This window comes from Chroicocephalus ridibundus, chromosome 10 (assembly GCF_963924245.1).
Source record: "Chroicocephalus ridibundus chromosome 10, bChrRid1.1, whole genome shotgun sequence".
Lineage (NCBI taxonomy): Eukaryota > Metazoa > Chordata > Aves > Charadriiformes > Laridae > Chroicocephalus > Chroicocephalus ridibundus.
In genome coordinates this window covers 780,978-804,521 of record NC_086293.1, presented here as the reverse complement: position 1 = coordinate 804,521, position 23,544 = coordinate 780,978, and the positions used below count along the sequence as shown (strand labels likewise).

The 23,544-nt window shown below is 47.4% G+C and overlaps 1 protein-coding gene across 3 annotated transcripts; it reads right to left on the bottom strand.

Moving 5' to 3' along the window:
* CARD19 (caspase recruitment domain family member 19) lies at nucleotides 1–22,758 on the bottom strand. Of its 3 annotated transcripts, none has more exons than XM_063347597.1 (6): nucleotides 22,579–22,758; nucleotides 10,489–10,631; nucleotides 8,398–8,551; nucleotides 4,030–4,089; nucleotides 2,080–2,151; nucleotides 1–362 (listed from the first exon to the last, which is right to left on the bottom strand). In XM_063347597.1, exons 1-6 carry the CDS (start codon nucleotides 22,592–22,594, stop codon nucleotides 250–252), a joined length of 558 nt encoding a protein of 185 aa, XP_063203667.1. In that variant the 5' UTR covers nucleotides 22,595–22,758; the 3' UTR covers nucleotides 1–249. The 3 variants fall into 3 exon arrangements, with proteins under 3 accessions (XP_063203667.1, XP_063203668.1, XP_063203669.1); XM_063347598.1 differs by lacking the exon at nucleotides 22,579–22,758 and adding an exon at nucleotides 18,947–19,039; XM_063347599.1 differs by lacking the exon at nucleotides 4,030–4,089 and having other exon boundaries at nucleotides 22,579–22,754.
* Nucleotides 22,759–23,544: the final 786 nt, after the last annotated feature.

The following is a 23,544-nucleotide window of genomic DNA, read 5'->3' as shown; positions in this document are numbered from 1 at the left end:
TTTGTATTAAAAATATTTTATAACCAAATGATAAATATTTTAAAATAAGCAATTACAAAAATAAATGGTCCGTTCCCATAAGGAAGGACATATATAGCTGAAACTCTGAATACATCTTGTGGCAACACAATTATTCATGAAGCTAGTTAATAAAATCTTTGGTATGAGCGTATAGTACATCAATATTCATGCACCGTTGTCTTCCCCTGGCAGGTACACTGTACAGACAAGTGAAGAGGCAGCTTTTCCTCAATTTCTTGATAGGTCTTCCAAATACAACATACAGATATTTCTAACGTGTCTTCCTATGATAATAGGAGAAAAGCCCAAGATTCTCCTGGCTCTTCCTATGACTTTCGCATCTAAAACAGAAACGAAGATGGGAGGAAAAAGAGTAAGTGAAGACAGTGATGACTCATTCTAGCTAGGAAGCAGCATCTATAAAAAATAAAAATCAGTTTCAAAAATGACTCGAGAGGAAAGCCTGTTTCCTTCAATATCGTATACACCAAGTGCCAAGACAGGATAACGATGAATCTGTTGGGATTCATCGCTGCAATTTCAGACCCAGGAAGAGGAGACCGTTCCTGAGTTAGGTAAGGGGGCAGCTTTACACCTGAGCAGAGCACCAGACGGTGCAAGCCCGGAACACCACAGCCAGGTCTGGTGGCCCTGTTACACATGGGGCATTGAGACCGCGCGGGTACAGGAAAGAGCATCAAAAACTGCACAAAAAGAAAGAGCCTTGGAACAAAAGGCTTTGGGAGCTTTGGTTGGTAATTTTAGCAAAGTGAAGACTGAGAGATGACTTCAGGCACGAGGACCTCCACAGGGAGAAAATATGAAATGTCAGCTGGCACAGAAACAAGGGGCTAAGAGGGTCTGCAATCTGGTGGAGAAAGGCTCAACAGAAATGACACGCTGCAGCTGAAACCGGTTTAAATTGAGAACAGGACACACACTTCTAACGCTACGGCCAATTAACTGGGGTCACGGGAAGCGATGGATTGTCTGGCATTTTGGTATCAGTCCTTGAATGCTTTTCTGAAAGTGCTTCTACTAAATGCTGGTGATGGAACCTGATGAAGGGAAGTGATGGCAGCTAAGGAAACGCATGAGTTACCCTCCAGGGCCTCACGGTTCCCTTTTAGCCTTAGCTCATGGACAGTCCAGCTGAGGGACTCTGATGTGGGAACAAAGGGTAACACAGCCCAGACTCCCACGTCACTTGAAACGTCCATGAACTGGTGCTACTGTAGCCTACAGCTCTGGATAGAAATTAGTAAAGAATGTCCAACTGTAACTGCTGTGACTGGGGTGTGAGAAGCACAAGGCTTCTCCAACACCCAAATGGAGTCTGGGTCCTGCTCCCCACCTACCATGTGAAGACTGGCACTTCCCACAGCACCACGCGAAGGCTCGAGAGCAAGTGACACCTCTGAATCAGCTGCTCTCTGCCCCTGGCTCTCTCCCACTAGCGCTGACTCACCGCTTCGCTGAAAGGTGACCCGTGTGGATGCATCGACACTCTTTCTGCTAAGGGCTGCTGCTCTCGGGGCAGCGCTGGGCGAGTGGAAGGGAGGGCTGTGGAGAGGAAGAGGAGCTCTGCTCTGCTGCTGCCGCCGTCAGCAGGCGGCTTTCAGCCAAGGGGAAGAGTCAACGCCCAGAGCCAGCAACAGGGGCAACGGCTGCAGCTGCTCGGGCTCAGCAAATCCAGCCAGCGTCCTCCAGCCCCGGCACTGGCCGTGCTTCGGCCAGCTCCCAAGGGATGTGGAAGCCAGAAGGTCTGGGTCTTTTCCTGCCTCACAACTGCTGGGAACCATGACCCATTGCTATAGCAACAGGATCTCACATGACTGCAGTCTTTAAAAAGAGTCCCTATTTGTGACATCCTCTGTAGGCAAACTATCCTTTATATCTCAGCACGTCTGAAGCGCAATTTGTATCCTGACCTCATTAATGAATGAAGACATCTTGACCCACTCTGTTAAGGAAGCCACGTTAGATCAAGAGGTGCGTTGCTCTCCTGTCCCGTGCTAACGTAAGGCAACCAAGAGACAAAACCCCGGAGTCCATTACCTGAGTTACAGCAATACCAAAATATCGCAAATCCTGCAGCAACACTAAAACAAGCGAGGAAAAACACCGGACCTAAAGAAAACGAAAAAGAAAACACATTAAGACAGAACAGAGCAGTGGAAGTTTAGCTCAGTTCATAAATCATCAATTGCTATTAATATGCGTAATTAAGGGTATTCAAATGAAGCTAATACATTCACAATTATGTATGTTCTGTAGCTAATGTGCTGTGAAGCACATTTACTATACTGCAATTAATTTTTACTACAGCTGCTTTGACACCACTCACTGTTCGCCTCTCTTCGTCTACCCATATCCTATTAAATGGAAGCGAAAACTTCCTTAGATGTTTTCCTGCTCCAAAAGTTTGTGCAAAACCCCCTTTAAACACTACAACAAAATACTAACCAGACTACTGGGACCTCACCACACAGCGCAGTATTTTACTCCATAAATAGCCCCCACCGGGCCAATGCACTGCCTGTGGTAAGAGTCCATCGTATGAGACTGCAGTCCCTTAGAAGCAGACTTTTAGGGTTTTCTTTTTTCCCCACAGACGCTCCACAAATGCCACTTTCATGGCAAAAGCAAATATTCTTGCCCCTGTTTCCAGTTCTGCTGGAAGCTGAAATGCACAACCACCCCCCCCCCGCCCAAACCAAATCTCCCACCGGGAACGTTTCCTTCATGTGCCCGCCTGGAATTATATGCAGTTTAATGCTGATGTTCAACATTGATGTTCAGTAAAACCTTTCTAATTCATACTTAGCTGCAGACAAAACCTCATCAAGATTTATATCTGCTTCTTTATTGCCTAATATTCTATTTGTATTTACCACTTCGCCGTGAATATAGCTACAATTAAATCGCACCTGTCAATTTAAGGACAAACGTGCCGCAGACTTAACAAATTAGCGGAGCTGACCACGCGTACAATGACATGGAGAGAGAGCAATGGAGCAAGGACTCGGGTGGAATCTCCCCGCGAGGGCGGCCAGCAGCTGGACAATCTCCAGTTGGGAGGCCAGCTCTTGCATCAGCATGAGTAAGAAAAGAAATTATTTCCTTTTCTTACTTCCAAGCGCTTTCCCTGTTCTTCCCGTCCTGTTACGCTGCAGTCAGCAGTAGCGATGGGAAAAATCTGAATAGCAATTTGGCTCGATATTCAAAGTGACAACAGCACGGGCCAAAGCACACATTGAGTTAAACCGCGTTTCTGCCCCTCGTCTCGGTTCTCTCTCAGGGCAAAACTGCCAAAAAGGCACAGCTCGTAGAAGCTGCTTTTATTCTCTCCTAATTGTGTGCAAACTTCTAAATGAAATACCAAATAAGCTTCAATGATAAAATAGCTCATTACAAATTTTGAAAATTCTTCAGCTTTCTTTCAGCTCTTCAATTCCTTTTCAAAATAGCTTTCAGTTAATAAAATATTTGCCTCTGGAATCTGTGCATGGAGCAGAGGAAGGGGAAAAAAATTAACGTGTTTTCCTCAGGAAAATATATTTAAGTTCACCCTTGCCCATCTTCCTTTCTGTCTTTGTTTTCAAATGATTTGTACTTAAATGGAAAGCTTAAAGGAACTGACAAATTTTGAAAGTTACATAAAAAAATCATCGATGACTTTATGCAAAATGACATCAGCAGCAGATGAACAGACCTTACTATTCAAGCACTGAAGAAACAGTGCCAGGAAGAGCTTAGCTATAACAGTGTAAGTAAAAATACGGTTGTAAATATTGATTAAACTCTACAGTCTCCTGAATTTCCTGGCACTGGTTCCCTCAACAGCAGCTCAGTATGCTCCCCTCCGCTAATCCCACTTAACTTGTGACAGTAAAGACATCATAAAACAAACTATTTGTTACATGAAATGCAAATTACATGAGAAAACAAATTGCATCATAATCTGAAAAGCCATTCCATCCGGTGACACTTTATGCATTTATTTACCCCTGTCATTTAGCATATATTTCTCCTTGTCAGTGTCTATCTCTGTGGAATCTGTGGTTTCTAGAAATAAAAGCAACACACGAAAAGTTAGTACTCAGCTCAAGCAAACAAACGAACTTAATCAGCACACGCAAAACTGTGCAAAACAACACATTTCAGAAAAAAATCCGATTTTGACATAAAATATGAACCCCTCCAAAGGTAAATCATCGCTGCAGTTAAATCTGGATACATGTCGATCAAAAGACATAGGCATATAGTCATTGGAGCGACACCTCCCATCCAGTGAAGCACTGACTGCATCAGTAACATTACACTTGTTGCCCAAGGGAGGAAAGCAGGAGCTAATCCTTCCAAAATGCCAGAAATTTTCATTGTAATAAATACAAACTATTTGTTAATGTGTGAGCTAATCTGAAAACACCCCCGTAATGTAATGCGTCACCCTCCTCTCTGTTCTCGAGTGAATCTCTGGGCATTGATGGAGCTGGCAGATGAAGCACTTGGAACAAACTGCTTGGCGCAGGTTATTTATCTAAATTCTGGTCTCAGCGAAAGACACGAACAGCTTCGTTGAAAGTCTGGAGGTACTGTGTGCTGACATTTGGCGCAAATAATTTTTGCCTCTATCTTTCTGCAAATTCCAGTAGAAAAGGAGGTGGACCTTAAGACAAGGTGTTCAGCAGTTAGCAGCAATAAAGCTGTTTCTGCTTTGGGCAGAAAGACCTGCAGCTCTTTTAGAGGTGCCTCTGCTGTAGAGATGTGGAGATAACTGTCTGCAGAACACGCGGGCGACACCAAAGAGCACCGCTGTCGCCACAAACGGCAGAGGGATTCCTTTCCTTTAATGCATCGTGAATCTGCAGAACAACTTCTTTAGCCAAACCTCTGTGGTCAAGAGGGTTAAAAAAAAAAAAGAAAAAAGAAAAAAGTGAGAGCTCCGTAGAAAAGAATTTGAGACTGTTGGGTTTCATCCGATTTCCTTCTTCTATGTGACAATCTGGACAAACCTAGGTGACAAAGGTGTCATCTATGTGACAAACCGAGGTGAGGTGCCTCGGAAAACCACCCTGTGCCCCAGTTCGGCAAAGAGAACCTGCCATCAGCCAGCATTAGATGGCGAACATCCGTCTACCCTGCTATACGTCCCTCTCGCCGGGGGGAGAGGGTATGGCGTTCATGCAGAACAGGAACATCTGAAGCACTCTGCTGCAAAGCTTGCGAGCCACCGAAGCAGAAAGGGCTGCTGCAAAGCCCGGCGCAGCGCACTCTGTGTCAATGGCCATCTCACACTGCCGGCCCGTTTCGGGGCTGCCCTCGCTAAGAAATCCTCACGTCTCACAGGACAGCACGGCCAAATCTCTGCCCTTTCATCAGGCTATTGCTGCGTGGGGCCGATCTCATCCCTCATCTTTCTAGTCTCTGTCAGCATTGAGAGAGATAAAGACATTTTCTGAGTCATTTGGAAGATCCTGGTTGGTTTCAGTAGCTCTGAAGTCGCCCGTGCCATGTGCCTCAGCCACCCTCTAGTGGGAATTCTCAGACATTACCAAACATTTCACTTGCAGTATCATACTTGAGGCAAAGAAATTTTCTTCTAGCACAAATTTCGAGGTTGTTTTAAATATGAAAAAGAAATCTTTGAAAGGATTTCCTCTGTAGAAAACATCTGTCGTACGTACAGCTGCATGTAATCTATTACAGAACTCTGTCCTGGCCACAGATCATCGGTGTCCTCATCAATAATTTCTCCAGGGGTTTTTTAACGCTGCTTGTTTCGGTTCAATCTGAAAAAGTCCCCATGTTAGGGATTCCCTTTTTTCTTCACATTTACGAATTCTAGTGTCAATTCTGTAAATGCTCAGTGCTAAATCTGACCAATTTAACAACTACTGCTACAAGTAACATTTAAGTAACACAAAACCTGTACATATTAGAGGTCGGAAGGATAATGCCTTTAATATTCAAAAGGTCCGAGTTCACTCAAATGAGAAATAACACCTCCTATCGAAAGGGGAGCTTTTCCTGAAGAATAAAATTGTTTGCAGTTTTAGCTTAAAATGCTGCACAGATGTTTATCAACCAGAATGCAGACATCTGGTTTAGTTACAGAACTCCTAAGAAGCAGCAAATCCATTAACACAATCATCTCATTATTTCCTTCTCAGGTCAATCTAACGGAAGGGCAGAACCTCAGCTGGAGTAGTATTTTAACTCCGTTAAACTACTGTCATTGTTCTGAGGGCGACAGCGTAAGAGAGTATATCAAGACACAGAGAATTTAATGACTTACGATGGTTACTGGGGTCCCCCTGCATAACGCAACCGCAGCAAAACAGCTTCGAGGCACCACAAAGTGAAGTGAAGTGCTTTGAGCGCACGCACTTGTTATGCGCAGTCTGACCACGAGAAGCCCGAACCCTGCCTACTCGTGTGGCTACCCGAGTAAAAGCTCTCAGAAATGACCACGTAAATCACGTGCAAAGACGAGCAGGCTTATGTGCCAGCTAAAAGTGAAAACATCACGCGGACACTCTGCACAAGTGTCCTTTCAGCTGGTTTGTCCAGGCGTGACAATGGCACGAGGCGGTGTGAGACTTCAGCTCCCCAACATCTGCAAAACTTCCAATGTGAGTTTTACAGGTACGGTCGAATTCGGTCCTAGTACCCAACTGAATTCAGACTGTCTACAGGGGATGCAGTCAGGCCTTGGCTGCTGTGTACACCTATGTTAAGATAAATTTTCAGCAAAGGCTTGTATCAACAGAGCTCAAACTCTTAAACCATCAACACACTCTTGAAATTTTATTCTTAGTGACTACACTAAGACTTCTTAAGTTGCTCTTAATGAATAAAGGCTGTCTGCTGCCTTCTAGTCAGCCTGGCAGAAAAACCTGTCGCTCTTCAGCTCTACCCAAGCAAAAATGAGAGAGCCAAGACTATTTGATGTAAGAACCTGTTCCCCCAAAGGGCATGACTTCTGCAAGGGGAATATCACATCAAAAGCACCGCCTTAAAGCTGCTGCGAGGCTGAATCAACTGGGACTTGTGCTCCTCTGAGATTCTGAGGCAGGGATGGGCCCCGACTTCCCCAGTTCAAGATGGTTCATGTCTGGATGCGGAGACCTGCGGTAACTTTGCAGCCTCCCTGGGCAGGCAGGGAAATGGTGCAGCCTTCCACTGCTGTGTAGTTGTGCTGGGTAGATACAAACCTTTTCCTTCAAAATGAAAGGCAAAACAAAGCTAGACAACGCAGTATCTTCAAAGGTAATTACAATTTTACATGCCGTTTTCACTCCAGAAATAAAAGAGGTCTAACTGGTTTTTTTTAAAACCTATGGACTTTCGGTGTAACGGTTTGAATCTCACTGGAGTTCGACCCACGCGTCTAAAATTTCCCCAGGGCACGTAACTGTGGAGTTTTTTACAACTAGAAATCAATTGGCCAGTGAAGCGTTAGCGCTGTTAGATACTAGGTAAGAATTTCTTAAACTGCAGGCCCTTTGCAGCTTCATTAACTTAAATGTGGGAGCTTTTCCCTCAAGCTCCTCAAGACATTTCAGTATGTGGGATGCCTGAATGTATTTCCCATCCATTTAGAACATCGTTCTTTTCTCCAGTTCATTACGGGGGGGGAGGGAAGAAACACCAATGCATAGCAAGCATTATCCCAGGTTGGCAAGCCAGGCTTGGTACTTTTCCTTAAAGAAAAGAGCTCCTTGGCAGTACAGAATCAAATCTTTTTGAGCCTCGGCCCTTCTGAAGTACATACATGTATATTTGGGGGGCAGCTTTACGGACATTGTTCAAGCCTGCCAGCTGCGCAAAACAAATCCTAAGTGATTAATATTTCATCATTGCAAGGGCCAATGAAAGCTTGCTTCACATGAAACTAGACACAACTAGGAGATCTACAGATTGAGGGAAAGTCAAGCTTCTGGGCCACCGGAGTTTTGAGCTTAACGAATTTGAGGTTTTTAATGTTCTTACGTGCTAAAAGTCAGATGAAAGGCAGAGGAAACAGAACGAACCATTAAGCAGCAATGGTTATGAAGAGAAAAACTGTACTTCATACAAGTAATACCGCTTACATCTTGCACTTAAACTGTTTTAAAGATATATTTCATCTTTCAAAACAATCAAAGAGTTTTAGCCTGCCCACACTAGTCAGCAAATAACAAGAACTATGCAGTCAAATCCCCTTACGGCTTTTGGAAAATTCCAGTCACAAGACATTAATGTACACCCCAAAAATTATTTAAATAACATAAACAGGTTATTTAGATAACCTAAAACTCATCCGAATGAGGTTCTCTAATACACCGATGAGGAAATCCGCGACTCAAATCATCTTACAAATCAACTTACTCAAGACTTTCCTGCTTGGCAGGTCATTATACAGCTGTTCAGCATTGATCTGCAGAGCCCTGTAAAACTCTTGACAGTGTCTGTCTCCTTTCTTTTGAAGGTGCTTGATCAGATCTGAAAGTCTGGTATGGAGTGATGCCTTTGGATTCCTGAACTGTAAGAGAAAAGCACTCATCAGAGGAGAGATTACAACAGCTGGAGATCAATTCCACATCACTTTACAGTATGCCAGGGAGTGAAGATATGGAGCTTGGTTTATATCTGCTAAAAGAACGGGTCAAAAAAATGAGGGGAACCTAAAAAGGACACGCGTTGCAAGCAGTCTTCAAGACACTGAGCTCCATCTGGCCAGCACCCCATCACTTGATGGAGAGCATATTGCCTCTGCCTTCCCTCATTCTTATTTCTGGCCTGATAAAGTGACTCTGCCTTTCGTGTTCTCTCTGCATTCAAAATAACATGGTACTTGCTCTTCTGCAATTTGATTCTGACAGCTGCTGGTAGAAAATATCAATAAATCTTGTAACAAAGTTTTATGTTTTCAAGTCTTCCCATAGTTGCCTAGTAATGATCACCCCAAAAGGTACTTTATCCTGCTTATATTAGTCCCAATATTGGGGTATTCATCATCCCAAGATCACGTTTCGTTGTTTCCAGCACGATTGACTGCTGCATATCCAGTGCAACGTGCACAAATTCTCATTACTTGGACAACATGGCCAGCAGTTGCAGAAGGCGGCACTTTTCTTCTGTAGTCCAAAACGCGATGAGTATTAGGAGACCTTACAAAGAGAACGCAAGCGCGTACCTAGCCATACACACGTCAAACTGATTTCGCTTTACTTGGAAAATATCCAAAGCCATTCTCAGCAAAGCATTCTGCTTCAGACCAGTACAGCAGGTAACATTTGTGGTACACTTTGTTAAGATCAATTCCTGCTCGAGGGGGACCGGAATGCAGCACACCTTATGCAACACTCCTCATTCTGACAAAATTCCCACAAGGTCTATTGGATACACTGAGATTGTAAGCCTCCTGAACACTCAGAAGAGTTGCCAGAAACTTGCTTGGGCCTAGGAGAAAGCAGTTCACTTCTGTCTGCTAAGTGCAGAAGCCACAAACTACGTTTCACGATTTTTTATGCATTTATTTTGAAGCTCTTAAGGGAATGAGATGATCTTTAATTGTGCTTGTCACACTGTTTATCATAACAGAGTGGCTAGGCTGTCCTAGCTGATGATCTAGCACTGCTCTACACCACCAAAACACTATTTGTCCCCATGGAGTTTGATTATGACAGAATTAGATCTGATTTTCCTAATGTTAAAATACTGATATGCCAAAACCTCAAGGCTTGTGCAGACAGTGAGGTCAGCAGAGGGCAAGTACAAACTGTTATAAGCAGGATCTGGGAAGCTTTTAACTGACTTTAACTTTCACTCCGCCTAAGTTTCAAAGAGCTTCCTCCCTAAAAACAGCTACCCATTTTTGAAAACTTCATGCCAGGGAGCGCAGCCTTCCTCCATACACAGTGGCACCACTAAAACTCCCTCCACCCGCTTCCCCCAGCTCCCACGCTCATAGACGGGACTAACGCCCCTCTCCTCTCCCAATACTCAAAGTTATTAATCACATTAATCAGCAACTAAAACCGATTAAGCTAATATAGAAGATTTTGTGGACACAGCTGGATGCAGCACAGATCATCTGACGTGACACTCCACACCGCCTCACGTGAGGAGGCAGGCATGCAGGGCATCTGGTCACACGCTGGGTGCAGTCCTGCCCCCGGAGCGGTTATAAGATAGCGTGCTCCTGCAGGCACGGCACCGGGCGGCACGGCAGGGACCCTGGCATTAGGCTGCTGCTGAAGAGAGTGCCCTCTCTCAGAACCACTTGGCACAGGGAACGTGCCAGCCCTGTGACTTCTCCTCTGATATGAGATCCCAGATACCACCGGTCAGCAAGGAAGAGGTGAGGAAAACTGGCTGCATGGGGCACCGCGTGTCAAGTCGGGAAGAGGGAAGCCGAGCTTCTGACCCGCAAAAACAATGCAACATTCAGAAATATAGAAAAATTCATCAAATTACCTTTTCTGCTTCTGCATTGGTAAGAATTTGGGGGTAGACTCGGTTAAGCTGGAGAATAATTTTATCAACCACTTGCTCGTTCAGACGGCTATTGCTTGTAAGAAAATACATGTCGTGCTGCAGCCGATGACAATACGACTGATCTAGAGATAAAACAATACAAAGAACAAACCACAGCAGTTAATCAGCAGGCCGTTTTTAAATTCTGTAAATTTCCTTTTCCTAACGGCAGTAAATAGCTAAAATAAAATCACTACCATCATGTAATTTTAGAAAGCTGAACTACCTACTAGGGAAACACAACGTAGCCGTGTGCTTTGAAAGATCCACCCGCTTAAAATTACACAGATCTGAACTCCTGGCTGGTCACTTGTGCTGCATCTCACTTTCCCAAGGGAGAAGGCTGTAAATTATTTAGATGGCAAGCACTGATGGATATTTAATCAAATACAGTCCTAAAGTTGTTAAATCACTGAAAATTAATTTTCTAACATTTATGAAATCAGATTATGGAGTTTAAAGCTAATGTGCATTATAAATTTTGTGATGTGAATGCGTATTTCATAGAGAGAGGTTCTCTCTGATGTAGAAAGTAAAAGGACATAAATTTGGCTTCAAATTATGCACATTACTGATACTGGTATGCAGCACAGGGCTGGTCTTCGCCTGCTGCTTAGCACCCAAGGACTGCCGCAGAGCGTGGGGTGGGACGGGACGGGATGCAGAGAAGCTCGCGCAGCCAGGCAGGCACACAGGGAGCTGACTGAGCTGGAGTGATTTGGCCCTAATGTCACCCAGCTCTCAAAAAGCTCATCGCTGCCTTTTGTCTACCAGGAGACTTCAGGAACTCGCCCAGCGGAAACTGCCCAGGCTGAAACAGAACCGGAGCACCGGGAACAGCATCTCTGCCAGAGAGTCATGAAGTTTTTAGAGAAGGATTTCTACCTTCACTTCACACGAGAGTGGGGAGAAAGTGCATTCAAAAAGTGGTACATTTTTACCACGAAGTACACTCAAATACCCATACAAATAAAACACATCCTTTTCTATTAACCCAAATCTCTGCAAATACACAGATCCGAACTCGCTGTTGGTTTAGGCACCATTTCCAATTTGAAAGCAATGGATTTTGCAGGAGCGCAGCTCTCCCTATAGCTGCTTGTCTACAGTCCCTAGATTAAGATACAGGCACAGACTGGTTTCGCGGGTTACTGTGCCCTTATCAGATTTAGAAAGAGAATGTCTATGACCGATGCTGTCTGAAATAAGTGTTAAAATGTCAGTACAGCACTTTATAACCAAGCAGCACAGAAAACAAAAACAAAACACCACCAGCCCCACAACATTCCCCTTTTAAAGCAAACGTGTAGGTTTTATAGTATTTTGGCCACCAGAAAAAACGTAACCATCAGCCCTTTGTGCCCTGCAATTTAGAGACGATAAACAAAAGAACGGAGGAAAAGAGCCAGAGAACTCTGGCACGATGCACTACACCTAGGTACAGCCCTTGCCTTTTCTATACCATGTCCTTTTTCTGTGTCTGTGTGGCATGTACACCATTTACAGGAAAGGGTTCAAGAAAATGTCCCAGTGTGACCCAGGAGACTGTGAAGTTGTGCCGCTTCATCCAAATACTTTTTGGGGAACGAAGTGCCACAGTGCAGCTCCCTCCTTGTTCTGCCTCAGCTACGTGATTTGTAGTGCCTCTCAGTGTCACCGACAACTCTGTACCTTCTGCACGCTTACAAAAAACACACATTAAACCAGGGTCTTACAGCTAGCAGAGCAATTAAACTTCAAATAGCATCGTGACATTCAAACAACGAATTACAGCAAGTGCTAAAAGCATGACAAGGATTCGAGGCGACGAGTATATAAAGTAAAATAAAAGCAGGCTCAAAGTGTCATCTCCCTCCCTGCTCCTTGCTCTGTTGCTGCCTTGCCATTACCCATCCCTGCACAGGCAGCATGCCGAAGTATATTAGCAGCAATTACACCAGTGAAGTTGACTGTGACCAACTGATGATCACATTTAAGTGAAGATCGTTTTCTGAGCAGTCAGGAGCACGCCACGTCCTCGCAGCGCTTTTCATTTACACGCACTCATTAAGCCATCACCCATCACCAGTCTTCCCAAGGGCTTTTTGCTGCCCCCTGCAACCTGCGTGCTGGGGCACTGTACGTTATGTTACGGGGCATAAGCCTCTCTGAGATTTCAGGGGTGGCTCTTTTCTTCCCATCTAAGCCAAAAGGCAGGAGAAGAGAACGAGGTGACGCTCTTGGCCTCTCTGGCTACTGCTAAGCTGCGCCTGCCAAGGCCAGGTCTTACACCTGGCTCAGGCATCCGCAAGACGCTTCTCCATCCTATGGGACGGTCCCTTTCGAAGAAGCACCCACAAAGCGGTCTGCTTCCTCCCCATTCCCACAGGGACAGTTCACCCGCGTGCGCCTTCGCCTCCTCCAAATTTACTTCAGTGTTTAGGATGGGGTGCAAGGTTTAAAATTTTCTGAAGAGCGGTTATCAAGCTCAACGCTAGCTCAATAAAAGCAGAGCAGAAGTAACTTTCAGTATCTCACCACTCTCTTCCAAAATCTTGTGTCTCTCCTCCAATTCTGAGAAATCTCTGCCCAAACCAGACAAGGAACTGCCTTCGGGCTTCTGGTAGACCAGAGAAGTGAAACTTCCCACCGACACCGCCCACCAGTGCAGAATTGTGCTCCAGCTACTGAATTTAAAGAAAACACAAAACCAGCCCCACCAATCCTAGCGGCTGGAACGCGGCACCCTGCTTTGGAGCGATAAGGGTATCTGGAAAGCACACGTGTGCATTTGAAGCCACCGCGCGATGCTCCTGAGCCCAGCTTGCCCCAGGAGCTCCATCAGCTTTGTTATGCCGTGGACTTGCTCCCACGCACCGCCAGTCATGGCCCAGTTCTGGGTGCGTGCAAGAGACGGCCTGTAAATTCCCCGATGAGGGGGAGAGGGCCCCCCAAGCCTTCAACAAAATGCCTCAAACGCACAAGGAAATAAATAATGCAGGCCTGACCTTCAAAGAACCGACAAGGCTCTGAAAGCGTGGGAGGACTGCCTTGTGAAGACAAGATAGTTCTGCCACTCACGTGGTGAGCTTGCTAGTTCTCAGTTCTCGAGGCCACTGTGTCTGATAAGTGACCTTTGCTTCATTATCCACGAAATGCATACGAAAGTGCACACCCTGCATATGCTAATGAAGATTACAGAGATCATCCTAAACATGTATGACTATGGCACCCCTCTCTCCACCCAAATCATGCCACACGGCACCTGGGAGAAGGGAGAAACCCAGGACAAGGCTGTCCTTGGCAAGGCGGGTGAACCATGCTAATTCAGCAAACATAAAAGGGGAAAATAAGTGCCCCCAGAGAGGGAACAAAGAAGATTGTGCCTGGGAAGATTCTTCCCAAGAAAGAAGAAGATTCCCTGAAAAAGACGCTGGAACCAGGAACGGTGATCTCTTTATCTCTCTCTTTATCTTTTCCTTTCTCTATCCCTCGGTTTCCCTTTTCTCTTAGAGTTGCTAAGTAATGGTTAGAATTGTTACGTAGCGACCTTAAGTCCCGCTTGCCATAAATTGTATACCTGTTGTTCAGTAACACGATGCATATCTCACCGCTTGCCATAATTTGTCATATACCTAACCAATTATTGCGGACTCGTTAAGACCTATACGAACCATTTTGGGAAACTAATAAATGTTTGTATACAGACCCTGAGATTTATCTCACCTTAGTCTGCACTGTTGGGGATTTACGAATCTGAGTCACTTACCCCCACCTCTTCCCTGTGGGACGTGACAGTGCACAAACATGACTGTGCTATGAAGCTTTACTATCACTGCTCATGAGCAGCCACGTTTTAAGATTGAACACGCTGTCCATTATTTACATCTTAAAATAACAGAAACTCCAAACCAGGTAACTTCACAATCGCAGCAATATGTGCTGCCGCGTCTTAAGATTAGGGAGCGGTGGTTTGGGGTATTCTGCGCATCCACCTTTTACCTCCCTGCCTCAAAAAGGCAACAACAGTTATTGCAAGGAAAATTTGAAATCTTTATGCTAAGAAGACTTTGTTTTTAAGCAGGAGTCACCCCAGCATTAAAAGGAGGGTCGTACTGTTGGACAGTACTTCCCTAGAAAGTTCAGAGCGGCAAAATTGGGAGGATAGGTCCATGAACCATGGCTGACAGCACAGGCGTGGCATTGCCAGGCATTTTAATGCCCTCAGACTGCATTAGGATTACATCTAACTCCGAATTCGTAATTTGGCATTACTGCAGCTGCACCTTCTCCTCCACTAGAGCATTAGTCTAACTGGGCTTAATCCTATCCACGGGCTGGGGACCCAGCGGCAGGTTTGCTCGGGCAGGCAGCTGCAGCGGAGGAGCCTGCAGGGTTCCACACAGCCGGAGGGCTGGCAGAGGACGGAGCTCAGCCTGGCTGAAAGAGGCAACAAATACAGCTGAGACTGGATACCACATCACTCAAGGTTGCTTGACCAAAAGGTTGCTTAAAAAAGAGGTCGGTATTTTCCTTACCCAGAGGACATGTAAACCTGTCAAAGAGTCAGACAGGAAACTCAGGAAATGTCTTTGACAGTTGAGACGAAAACATGACTAATAATTTCATGTTGTTGACTTATAATGACTGCAAGCCCACGACACATCATACGCGACCGCTTTTTTTCTCTTACCCAAAGCACAAAAGGCCTCTAGCATACAGCATCCCCATGCCATGCTAACATACACAGCCTGCACCTGACCACACGCACGGAAGGAAAGGAAGTACAAGAATAATTAAGAAATATCAGAGAAAAGCAAAAGATTACCAGTTATTTGTGGCCAGCGGCTCCTCAAGCAGAGAATAAAACACAACAAATCAGTGATGATAAATGTGCAAGCAGCAAATGACAGTAACAAAGCGACACACTCATAATTTTTCACCTGCGGGTAAAAATCACCCCCACCACAACCCTTCATAAAATGACACATCTCTATTCTTGCTTCCAAACGGGCAATTAGGCTTCTGGCAATAGCTGCGGAATGACCCAGCCATTATACTAAGTGCTGGCATTTTAAGGCTGCTGAAATATATCCTGCTCTTGGAAGTAACACGGCTCATAAAAAAATCTGACCATATGTGACCGTAATGTGCCAGACTGTCTTCTACAGCCCCTGCAGGAAAAATGTGAAGGGCCACAGAGCCCCCCTTCCCCAAGCTCTCCTAATTCAACAGCAGTGTGTGTTCACAGAGTTTTTCAGAGACAACTCCTAGTCTAGGCACTGGCATGCCAGACCCTGACGGCAGCCAGGACATCAGCCAAGCGCTGTGGCATTGCCACTCTTGTTCCATACGCCTGTGGTGAGATGCCTGGTCCCTAGAAGGTGTCACTAGCCACTGGCACAACGCACTGATAACACAGACCACAACTTTCAGGTTATAGTGCCTGTCAAAAACCCCTTTGTTGTTTCAACTCTGCTTAATTATTCTTACCATAAAAGACCCGATGTTGTTTTCTGTACAAGGAACATCAAATGGGATTTTGTCTCTCACAGCCCTCCCCCCTCCATATGCTCCTCTACAATCTGCCTTCGCTGCCCTTCTGGATAAAGCCACTTGGCCATAGGGACCTGCCACCTTAGACCGGGGTCTGCATTGCCACCTCCCGTTTATCACAGTAGATGGATAAATCCAGCTGCATTTCAATTTTGCAGGCTGCAATCAGCCACTCCTTCTACACCGTGACATGTAATCGCTCTCATCCAACGTTCGGGCCCTGGGAGCACAGATGCTGCCAACCATCTTAAGTCAAGCGGGTAGACCTCTCCAATTAATAACTCCACCAATATTTATGTAAGGACTCTTGATACTGTCTCTGACACCACTGTACCTTTATTATGGCTTCATCTTTTGTTTGTTTTTCCCTTAACAGCCTCCTTCAATTTACCAAGCAAACAGACAGGATCAACACAAGCAGATAAATTTAAATACAACAAACACAAAACCCAACGCATCTCTCTGACGTTCTCTGTAACAATACACCTAATTTGTAAACATCCATTCCAGAAACCTCAATGCCATCCGCTGGGCAATGCAAACACAAGCTGCAACTTCATAGAATTGTATCATAGAACCACAGAATGGTTTGGGTTGGAAGGGAACTTGAAGACCATCTAGTTCCACCCCCCTGCCCTGGGCAGGGACACCTCCCACCAGCCCAGGTTGCTCCAAGCCCCGTCCAACCTGGCCTTGAACCCCTCCAGGGATGGGGCAGCCACAGCTTCTCTGGGCAACCTGGGCCAGGGGCTCACCCCCCTCACACCAAAGAATTTCTTCCTAATCTCCAATCTAAATCTTCCCTCTTCCAGTTTAAAACTGTTACGCCTTGTCCCATTGCTCCACTCCCTGCTCCAGAGTCCCTCCCCAGCTTTCCTGGAGCCCCTTCAGGGACTGGAAGGGGCTGGAAGGTCTCCCCGGAGCCTTCTCTTCTCCAGGCTGAACCCCCCGAGCTCTCTCAGCCTGTCCTCGCAGCTCCAGCCCTCCCAGCGTCTCTGGCCCTGCTCCAACAGCTCCGTGTCCTTCTGCTGTTGGTGCCCCGGAGCTGGAGGCAGTACTCCAGGTGGGATCTCACCAGAGCACAGCAGAGGGGCAGAATCCCCCCCCTCGCCCTGCTGCCCACGCTGCTGGGGATGCAGCCCAGAGTGCAGGTGGCTTTCTGGGCTGCAAGCGCGCATTGCCGGCTCATGTTGAGCTTCTCGTCCACCAGCACCCCCAAGCCCTTCTCCTCAGGGCTGCTCTCAAGCCATTCTCCACCCAGCCTGGATTTGTGCCTGGGATTGCCCTGTCCCGTGTGCAGGACCTTGCGCTTGGCCTGGTTGAACTTCATGAGGTTCGCACGGGCCCACCTCTCCAGCCTGTCCAGGTCCCTCTGGATGGCATCCCTTCCCTCCAGCGTGTCGACTGTGCCACACAGCTTGGTGTCGTCAGCAAACTTGCTGAGGGTGCGCTCAATCCCACTGTCCATGTCACCGACAAAGATGTTAAACAGCACCGGTCCCAGTACTGACCCCTGAGGAACACCACTCGTCACTGGTCTACACTTGGACATCGAGCTGTTTACTGCAACTGTTTGACTGCAACCATCCAGCCGGTTCCTTATCCACAGAGCGGTCCATCCATCAAATCCATGTCTCCCCAATTTAGAGACCAGGATGTCATGCGGGACAGCGTCAAATGCTTTGTGTAAGTCCAGGTAGATGATATCAGTTGCTCTTCCCTTATCCACCAACACTGTAACCCTGTTGTAGAAGGCCACCAAATTTGTCAGGCATGATTTTGCCCATAGTGAAGCCATGTTGGCTGTCACCAATCACCTTATTTTCCATGTGCCTTAGCAGAGATTCCAGGAGGATCTGCTCCATGATTGTCAGGCACAGAGGTGAGACTGACTGGCCTGCAGTTCCCCAGGTCTTCCTTTTTTCCCTTTTTAAACTCTTTCCTGTTTTAAAAACCTTCCTGTAAAACTCTTGGATGATTTTCATAAACTCAGTAAAGGCAAGCTGATCACAAAAACTTGAAGGCACGCAACCTGCCATTTGTACGCATTCATGCAAACTCACTGCTGAAGCACCTCAGGAAGGAGCTGAAAAAGTCTCTCTCAACAAAATGTTAGCTTAACACTAACTTAGGTTTTGGCTTTTCCCTCTCGAGAGCCCAGGAAAGGGATGCTGAGGATTTAGGAAGGAAACCGACTTCAGAGAAATGGCCTGAGCTGATCGGGTTGCGCTGGTCACCAAATGCACCCCCAGTGAAGGGGTGTGCTCCTGTGGGTGCAGGACGCTGTGCCACCCTCCCCAGCCTCCTCCCCTCCCGGAGCCCAATGTTGCCGAGAACAGGCGGAGCTGGGCCCGAGGGCAAGATTCCTCTTCGCTGCCACAGGCCGTGGGGCCGGCGGGTCAAGGTGCGGCCTCGGGCGGCGGGGCCCGGCACACGGCCAGGCCCGTCCTCGCCGGGTGCCGCCGACGCCCCGGTTCAGGCAGGTGCCCGACCGCACCCGCCGGCCGCCAGCCCCGCGCAGGCTCCTGCCGCCGCTGCAGGGCCGCCGGGCCCGGCTGCCAGGCGGGGCATCCGCCGGCCAGAGGTGGCACGGCCGGGAGGCGCCAGCGCCCCACCGGGGCTCGGGCCGCGCTCCTCCCCGGGGCCGCCACTGCGGCGGCCGAGCCTTCCCTCGGGTGAACGGGGCGCCGGCGACACCACAACACCCGCCCGGGCCACACGCGCGGCGGCTCCGGCCGCACAGCCCCGCAGCGCAGTGGCGCCGCCTCGGCGAGCGACCGCCTCCCGCCCGCCCGAGCCGGCCCCGCCGCCGAGGCCCTGCGTTCGCCCCGCCGTCCCTGGGCTCTCCCCGCCCCGCACTCACCGGCCATGGCGGCCCCGGCCCTGCCCGGCCCGCTGGCGGGCTGCCGGCCTTCCTGCTGGGGATGGCGGCGGGGCCGGGCCGGGCCGGGGCGGTGCGGCCTGGCCCGGCGGGGCGGCGCCAGCCGGGCCCGGCGGAGGCGCTGGCGGGGCGGCCCGGGGCGGCTGCCGGGGCCCGGGCAGCGTGTGGTGGCGGGTTCCCCGCGGCCCCGGCGGCCCGGAGGGGGGAAGCGCGTCCCCCGGGGGCGGCTGCATCTCTCTGGCCGCGCAGGGTGAGAGCACGAACCCGGCCTTGCACAGCCGGCGGGTCTGAAACACTCCACTGCATCGTTAACGACGCCGCAATTCACTTCTCCACGAGTAATTTAACTGTTCAGAACACCACCTCTACATTCTCGTCACATCGTGTGCAATTTGTGTTTTTTCTTGCGCCGCGGCGCTGCACGCGTTTATTTAGATGGAACTACAACGTGTAAGGCAAATTAATTGGAGTCCAAGGTGCAGGGACAACTTCTCTCAGTCAAGGAAAAGCTTGCAGTGAAACTTCTAATTAATTGGGATATATTAATTTTGTGAGGGAAGAAGTACGAGGAAATCTCTGCATTTTAAAACCTCCTGTTAGCACAAAAATTCATCAGCGTTTAATTACCCAGCGAGGTCTGGAGGGTGACATGCCTTCCTAGGTATAAATGCTGCAGAGGAGCGAGGCTGAGCCTTAGCTTGGCAAATTGTGATAAAGAAAGGGCTACGTTATTTATTACTACAGGTGTTTTCACTGCAAAATCTGGTATTTTTATAACGGATTGGAAAAGGCGAGTTCCTAGTATGGCAAAGACACAGGGTGATCTGTAATTACGACTTGCGTTGAAACCATGAAGAAAATGTTTATGTTGAAGAGGGAGAGAAATCTTCCAGAGGGATTAAAACCACAGTAGGCAAGGCTGCCTCCGGACTGGTACATAAAATGCTTCAACTACGCAACTGCCCTCACACGGACACCTCTCCTGGAAACAAATTTCTTCTCGTAAGCAGCAAGTCCCCGAGCAGCGAGGCACACCTTGGTCAGGAAACGCCACCATCGCGTGGATGACCACAAGTCCGCGACATCCTGGGAGGTTTGCCCTGATCCCTGCCATCTGAACCCAAACGTGTGGGAAACCTACACCAATCTACCGAGACTGGCGAAACAGAGGGATAATGAAACGTGCGGCCCCTTGCTTTGAGTGGTGCCACGTCTTGGGAACTTGTAGCACCGAAGCTGGAAGTCGGCATGTCCCGACAGAGCTGAAGCCTACAGGGTAGGCTCGAGTTGCCAAATAGGAGGGAAGAAAGGATTTAGTGAGGGCTTGACTTTGTGCTTGGATACACCCTGTAGACCCTCTTATGAGAGACAGCTCCATCTACCCTGGCAGTTTCAAAAAAAAAAAAAAAAAAACTAAAAAAAGTGAAAAAAAGAGAATTTGTTGGAAGTCTGGGGGCACTGCACCCATCGTGGTCTCACGGAGGAAGCGTCACACCAGCACAACCCCAGAGGTGGTGCGTGGGGCCTCCGCTCTTGCACGTCCTGTGGCAGGATTTCGGCTGGCAGGGTTACCCACACAGACCCGGGGAGGCTTTCTTCCCTATAATTTCTTTCTCTCCTCTCCCCTTTGTGTTCAGTGCCTGGTGGAACAGCTCTCCAGAGAGCGCGGCGTCGCACCCCAGCACCACATTGCACACGCCTGCGCTCTCTGTCCCGCGGAGGCCTTCCTGCTGAGCACGGCCACAACTGCTGTAACTCACACCGTTACCTGCGCCTGCATTGGCAAACGAGAGACCTGAATGCCCTCATTTACTCTTGAAAATGCTGGTCTGTACCTCCGCACTGCAAAGGAAAGCAGCTCTTTTTTTCTCTAGGAAGCGTAAGAACATGGGGGGAAAAAATCTCACTGCAATATTTTTAGTGTTATCAAATGCTGTGACATTTATGGTGCGTGTCCTTGGGAAGATGAATAAACATCCTGAGTTTACTCCATTTACCCTCAGGAATCCAGATCTTCCGAACAGCATTAAAACAGATTTTTAAATTACCATCAGTGCACACGGAGGCGTCGATCATGCCTGTATCAGAGCCATTTTTCACAATGTATTGCAGTAATAGAAACAGGCACCTTGTGGAAAGAAAATTGTCATTTTATAACTCCTTTCATCATATATTTTTTTTAAGACCATTTCATATGTATATTAAAATATTACAGTAACAGGTGTTGTCTAGTACTAAGAGGCAGCGGTAGTATGGCATGCTGAGGATTTTTTTATGACTGTTTTATACTATTGTGGATTCACTGCATTTTGTGTCTCTGCTAAAAAAAGCTTCTCTGGAATTGCTACCAGAATCTTAACCACAAAACTGAAAACCTGGTCATCTTCATGTGACATAGACTAAAATCTCTAATGTAAATGTTAAACATTTTTTTAGGGGACAGTGTTTCCCAGCGCTGTGAGCGACATGGAAGTGAAAATCAATCAGTCAGGAGAGCTGCGGTGTACAGCGCCACATTGCCTGGAGATATTTTTGTCCTATAGACTCAGATAATTATACTTGTCACCAAGGGTTAAATATATCTCCTCCTCATGCCCGTGGCACGCGGGACTTCTGCAACCCTATCGCTCTTAGGTTTGCCTTGGAAAGACAGGTCCTCAGAAGCCGCATGGCCAGAGCGGAGAGGGACACCCGTCCCAGGCACGGGGCACGGCTGTGGGGAGACACGTACTTGGCAGGAGCTGGGCCACCGAATCCCCTCCCACGGTATGATCCGTGACATTCAGAGAGCACAGCGGACAGGGAGGATGCACGCTCGGTACCGGTAACGGCCCTGAGCGCTGTGCAAACGGCGCTATGAAACCCTTACGCTCTTTGAGGCGAGTAAGGCTGATTTTCGAACCCTCCCAGGCCGAGCGGCGCTGTGCGCAGCCCTGGCTTCCTGCTGACGGCAGGCGTGCCACATCGACAGAGCCCAGCTCATTTCCAAAACTCCGTGATTCATTTCAGATCTCCGTCTCCTAATTTAGCGGCTAAACTAAGTGACCCGCCCAACAATGTTTTATTTTCCAGCATCTAAAGGACAGCAGATATATTTCCTGGTTAGCTAATCTCAAAAGCCATTACTGTTTCCCCCCTGCTAAACCGACTGATTTGTTTATTTGACTGAATTATTTGATTTACTAAATATTACCCTTGTCCTGGCAGCAGCAGCATGTAGTGTTTCCTTGTTTTATCTGTTAATTGTTAAATCACAATATGGTTTCTTATTTTCCCACAGCTGAAGAGGACTGGATCTCTTTAGGAACAAATTAAATCCAGATCCAGTGCAGGCAGTTCCTTTAACAAAGCATTTCTTTGTGTTTAAGAAAATACAATGACATATTTCTTAAAAGCTCAGATTACACACTAAGCTCCCTTCAGCAAGTTTCAGATAATCATTTATAAAAACAGACTCTTGAGACAGAAAAGAAACCAAAACGGGGCGGCAGCGACTGGCTGGCCACTCCCGTCGGAGCCGCTGCCTCTCCCGGCTCCACGCTTTAGTTCCTGCAGATTCGGACTTTTCAGACTGGTCGTTTTCCCCAAGTTCCTCATTACAAAGACGCACTTACATGTCTTGTAGATCATCCTCCATAGGTTTCACGCGTTCGTGCTGCGGCCGGTGCACGTCCAGCAGGGCAGCCGGAGTGCTGTCCTCCTTGGATGAGCAGAGGTCACTGGCAAGAAGAGAAACGAAAGTGAACTGGGAGGAGCGGGACCGGCCGTGCACGGCCGGCACAGGCCGGACGGGTGTGCGTGGTCACCCCGGCACTGCAAACCTGGGGCTGCTCCTGCGCTCCCGCGAGCCAGCAGCAGTTTGCCGTTGATTTTAAGGGATGTGTAGTCAGCTCTGAAAAACAAGGTGTTTGTTTACTCAAAGTTCTGGGATTTTTTTTCTTTCTTTTTTGGTGCTAATAATTCCCAGGATTGCTTTGCATATAGAATAGGTAGTTTTCTGGACTTATTTATATAGTCAGAGTATTATTATTATTGGTGTAATCACCTTTTATTTCTTCTTTGGTTAGAAGGACATGAAGAAAAACAATCCTCCGACTCCGAACACAAAGGCAGAAGCTGTGCCACAAGTTCTCAGCTCTTTATTCCCGACCAGCTAAGCCAAACTTTAATATGTGAACAGAACCAACTTGGGTGAAATCATAGCCTGGAGCATCCGCAGGTCCAGAAATCCCTGCTCAGTTTTAACTTCTGATATTCATTACATGAGTGAATTACACCCCCCTACCCCCCCGATTCTGCTGTATGTATGACACCCTATCCTTGAAATTTTGATGGCATTATTAAAACAAGAAGATGATGCAGGTAATGGAAAAATTGAGCACCTTTTGTTGTTGGCACAATGGAAAAGCCAGCATATAGAATAAGCCATTGTACGCTGACCATAAACCATCTTGATAAATATTACAGAATATTCCTGTGTTGGCTGTTAGGTTGCACATGGGATAATGAACAGCCAGCTTCACATACATGTTCAAAAACACACTTATCTCAATATCTGGTCTCTTGTAAAGTACAAATCA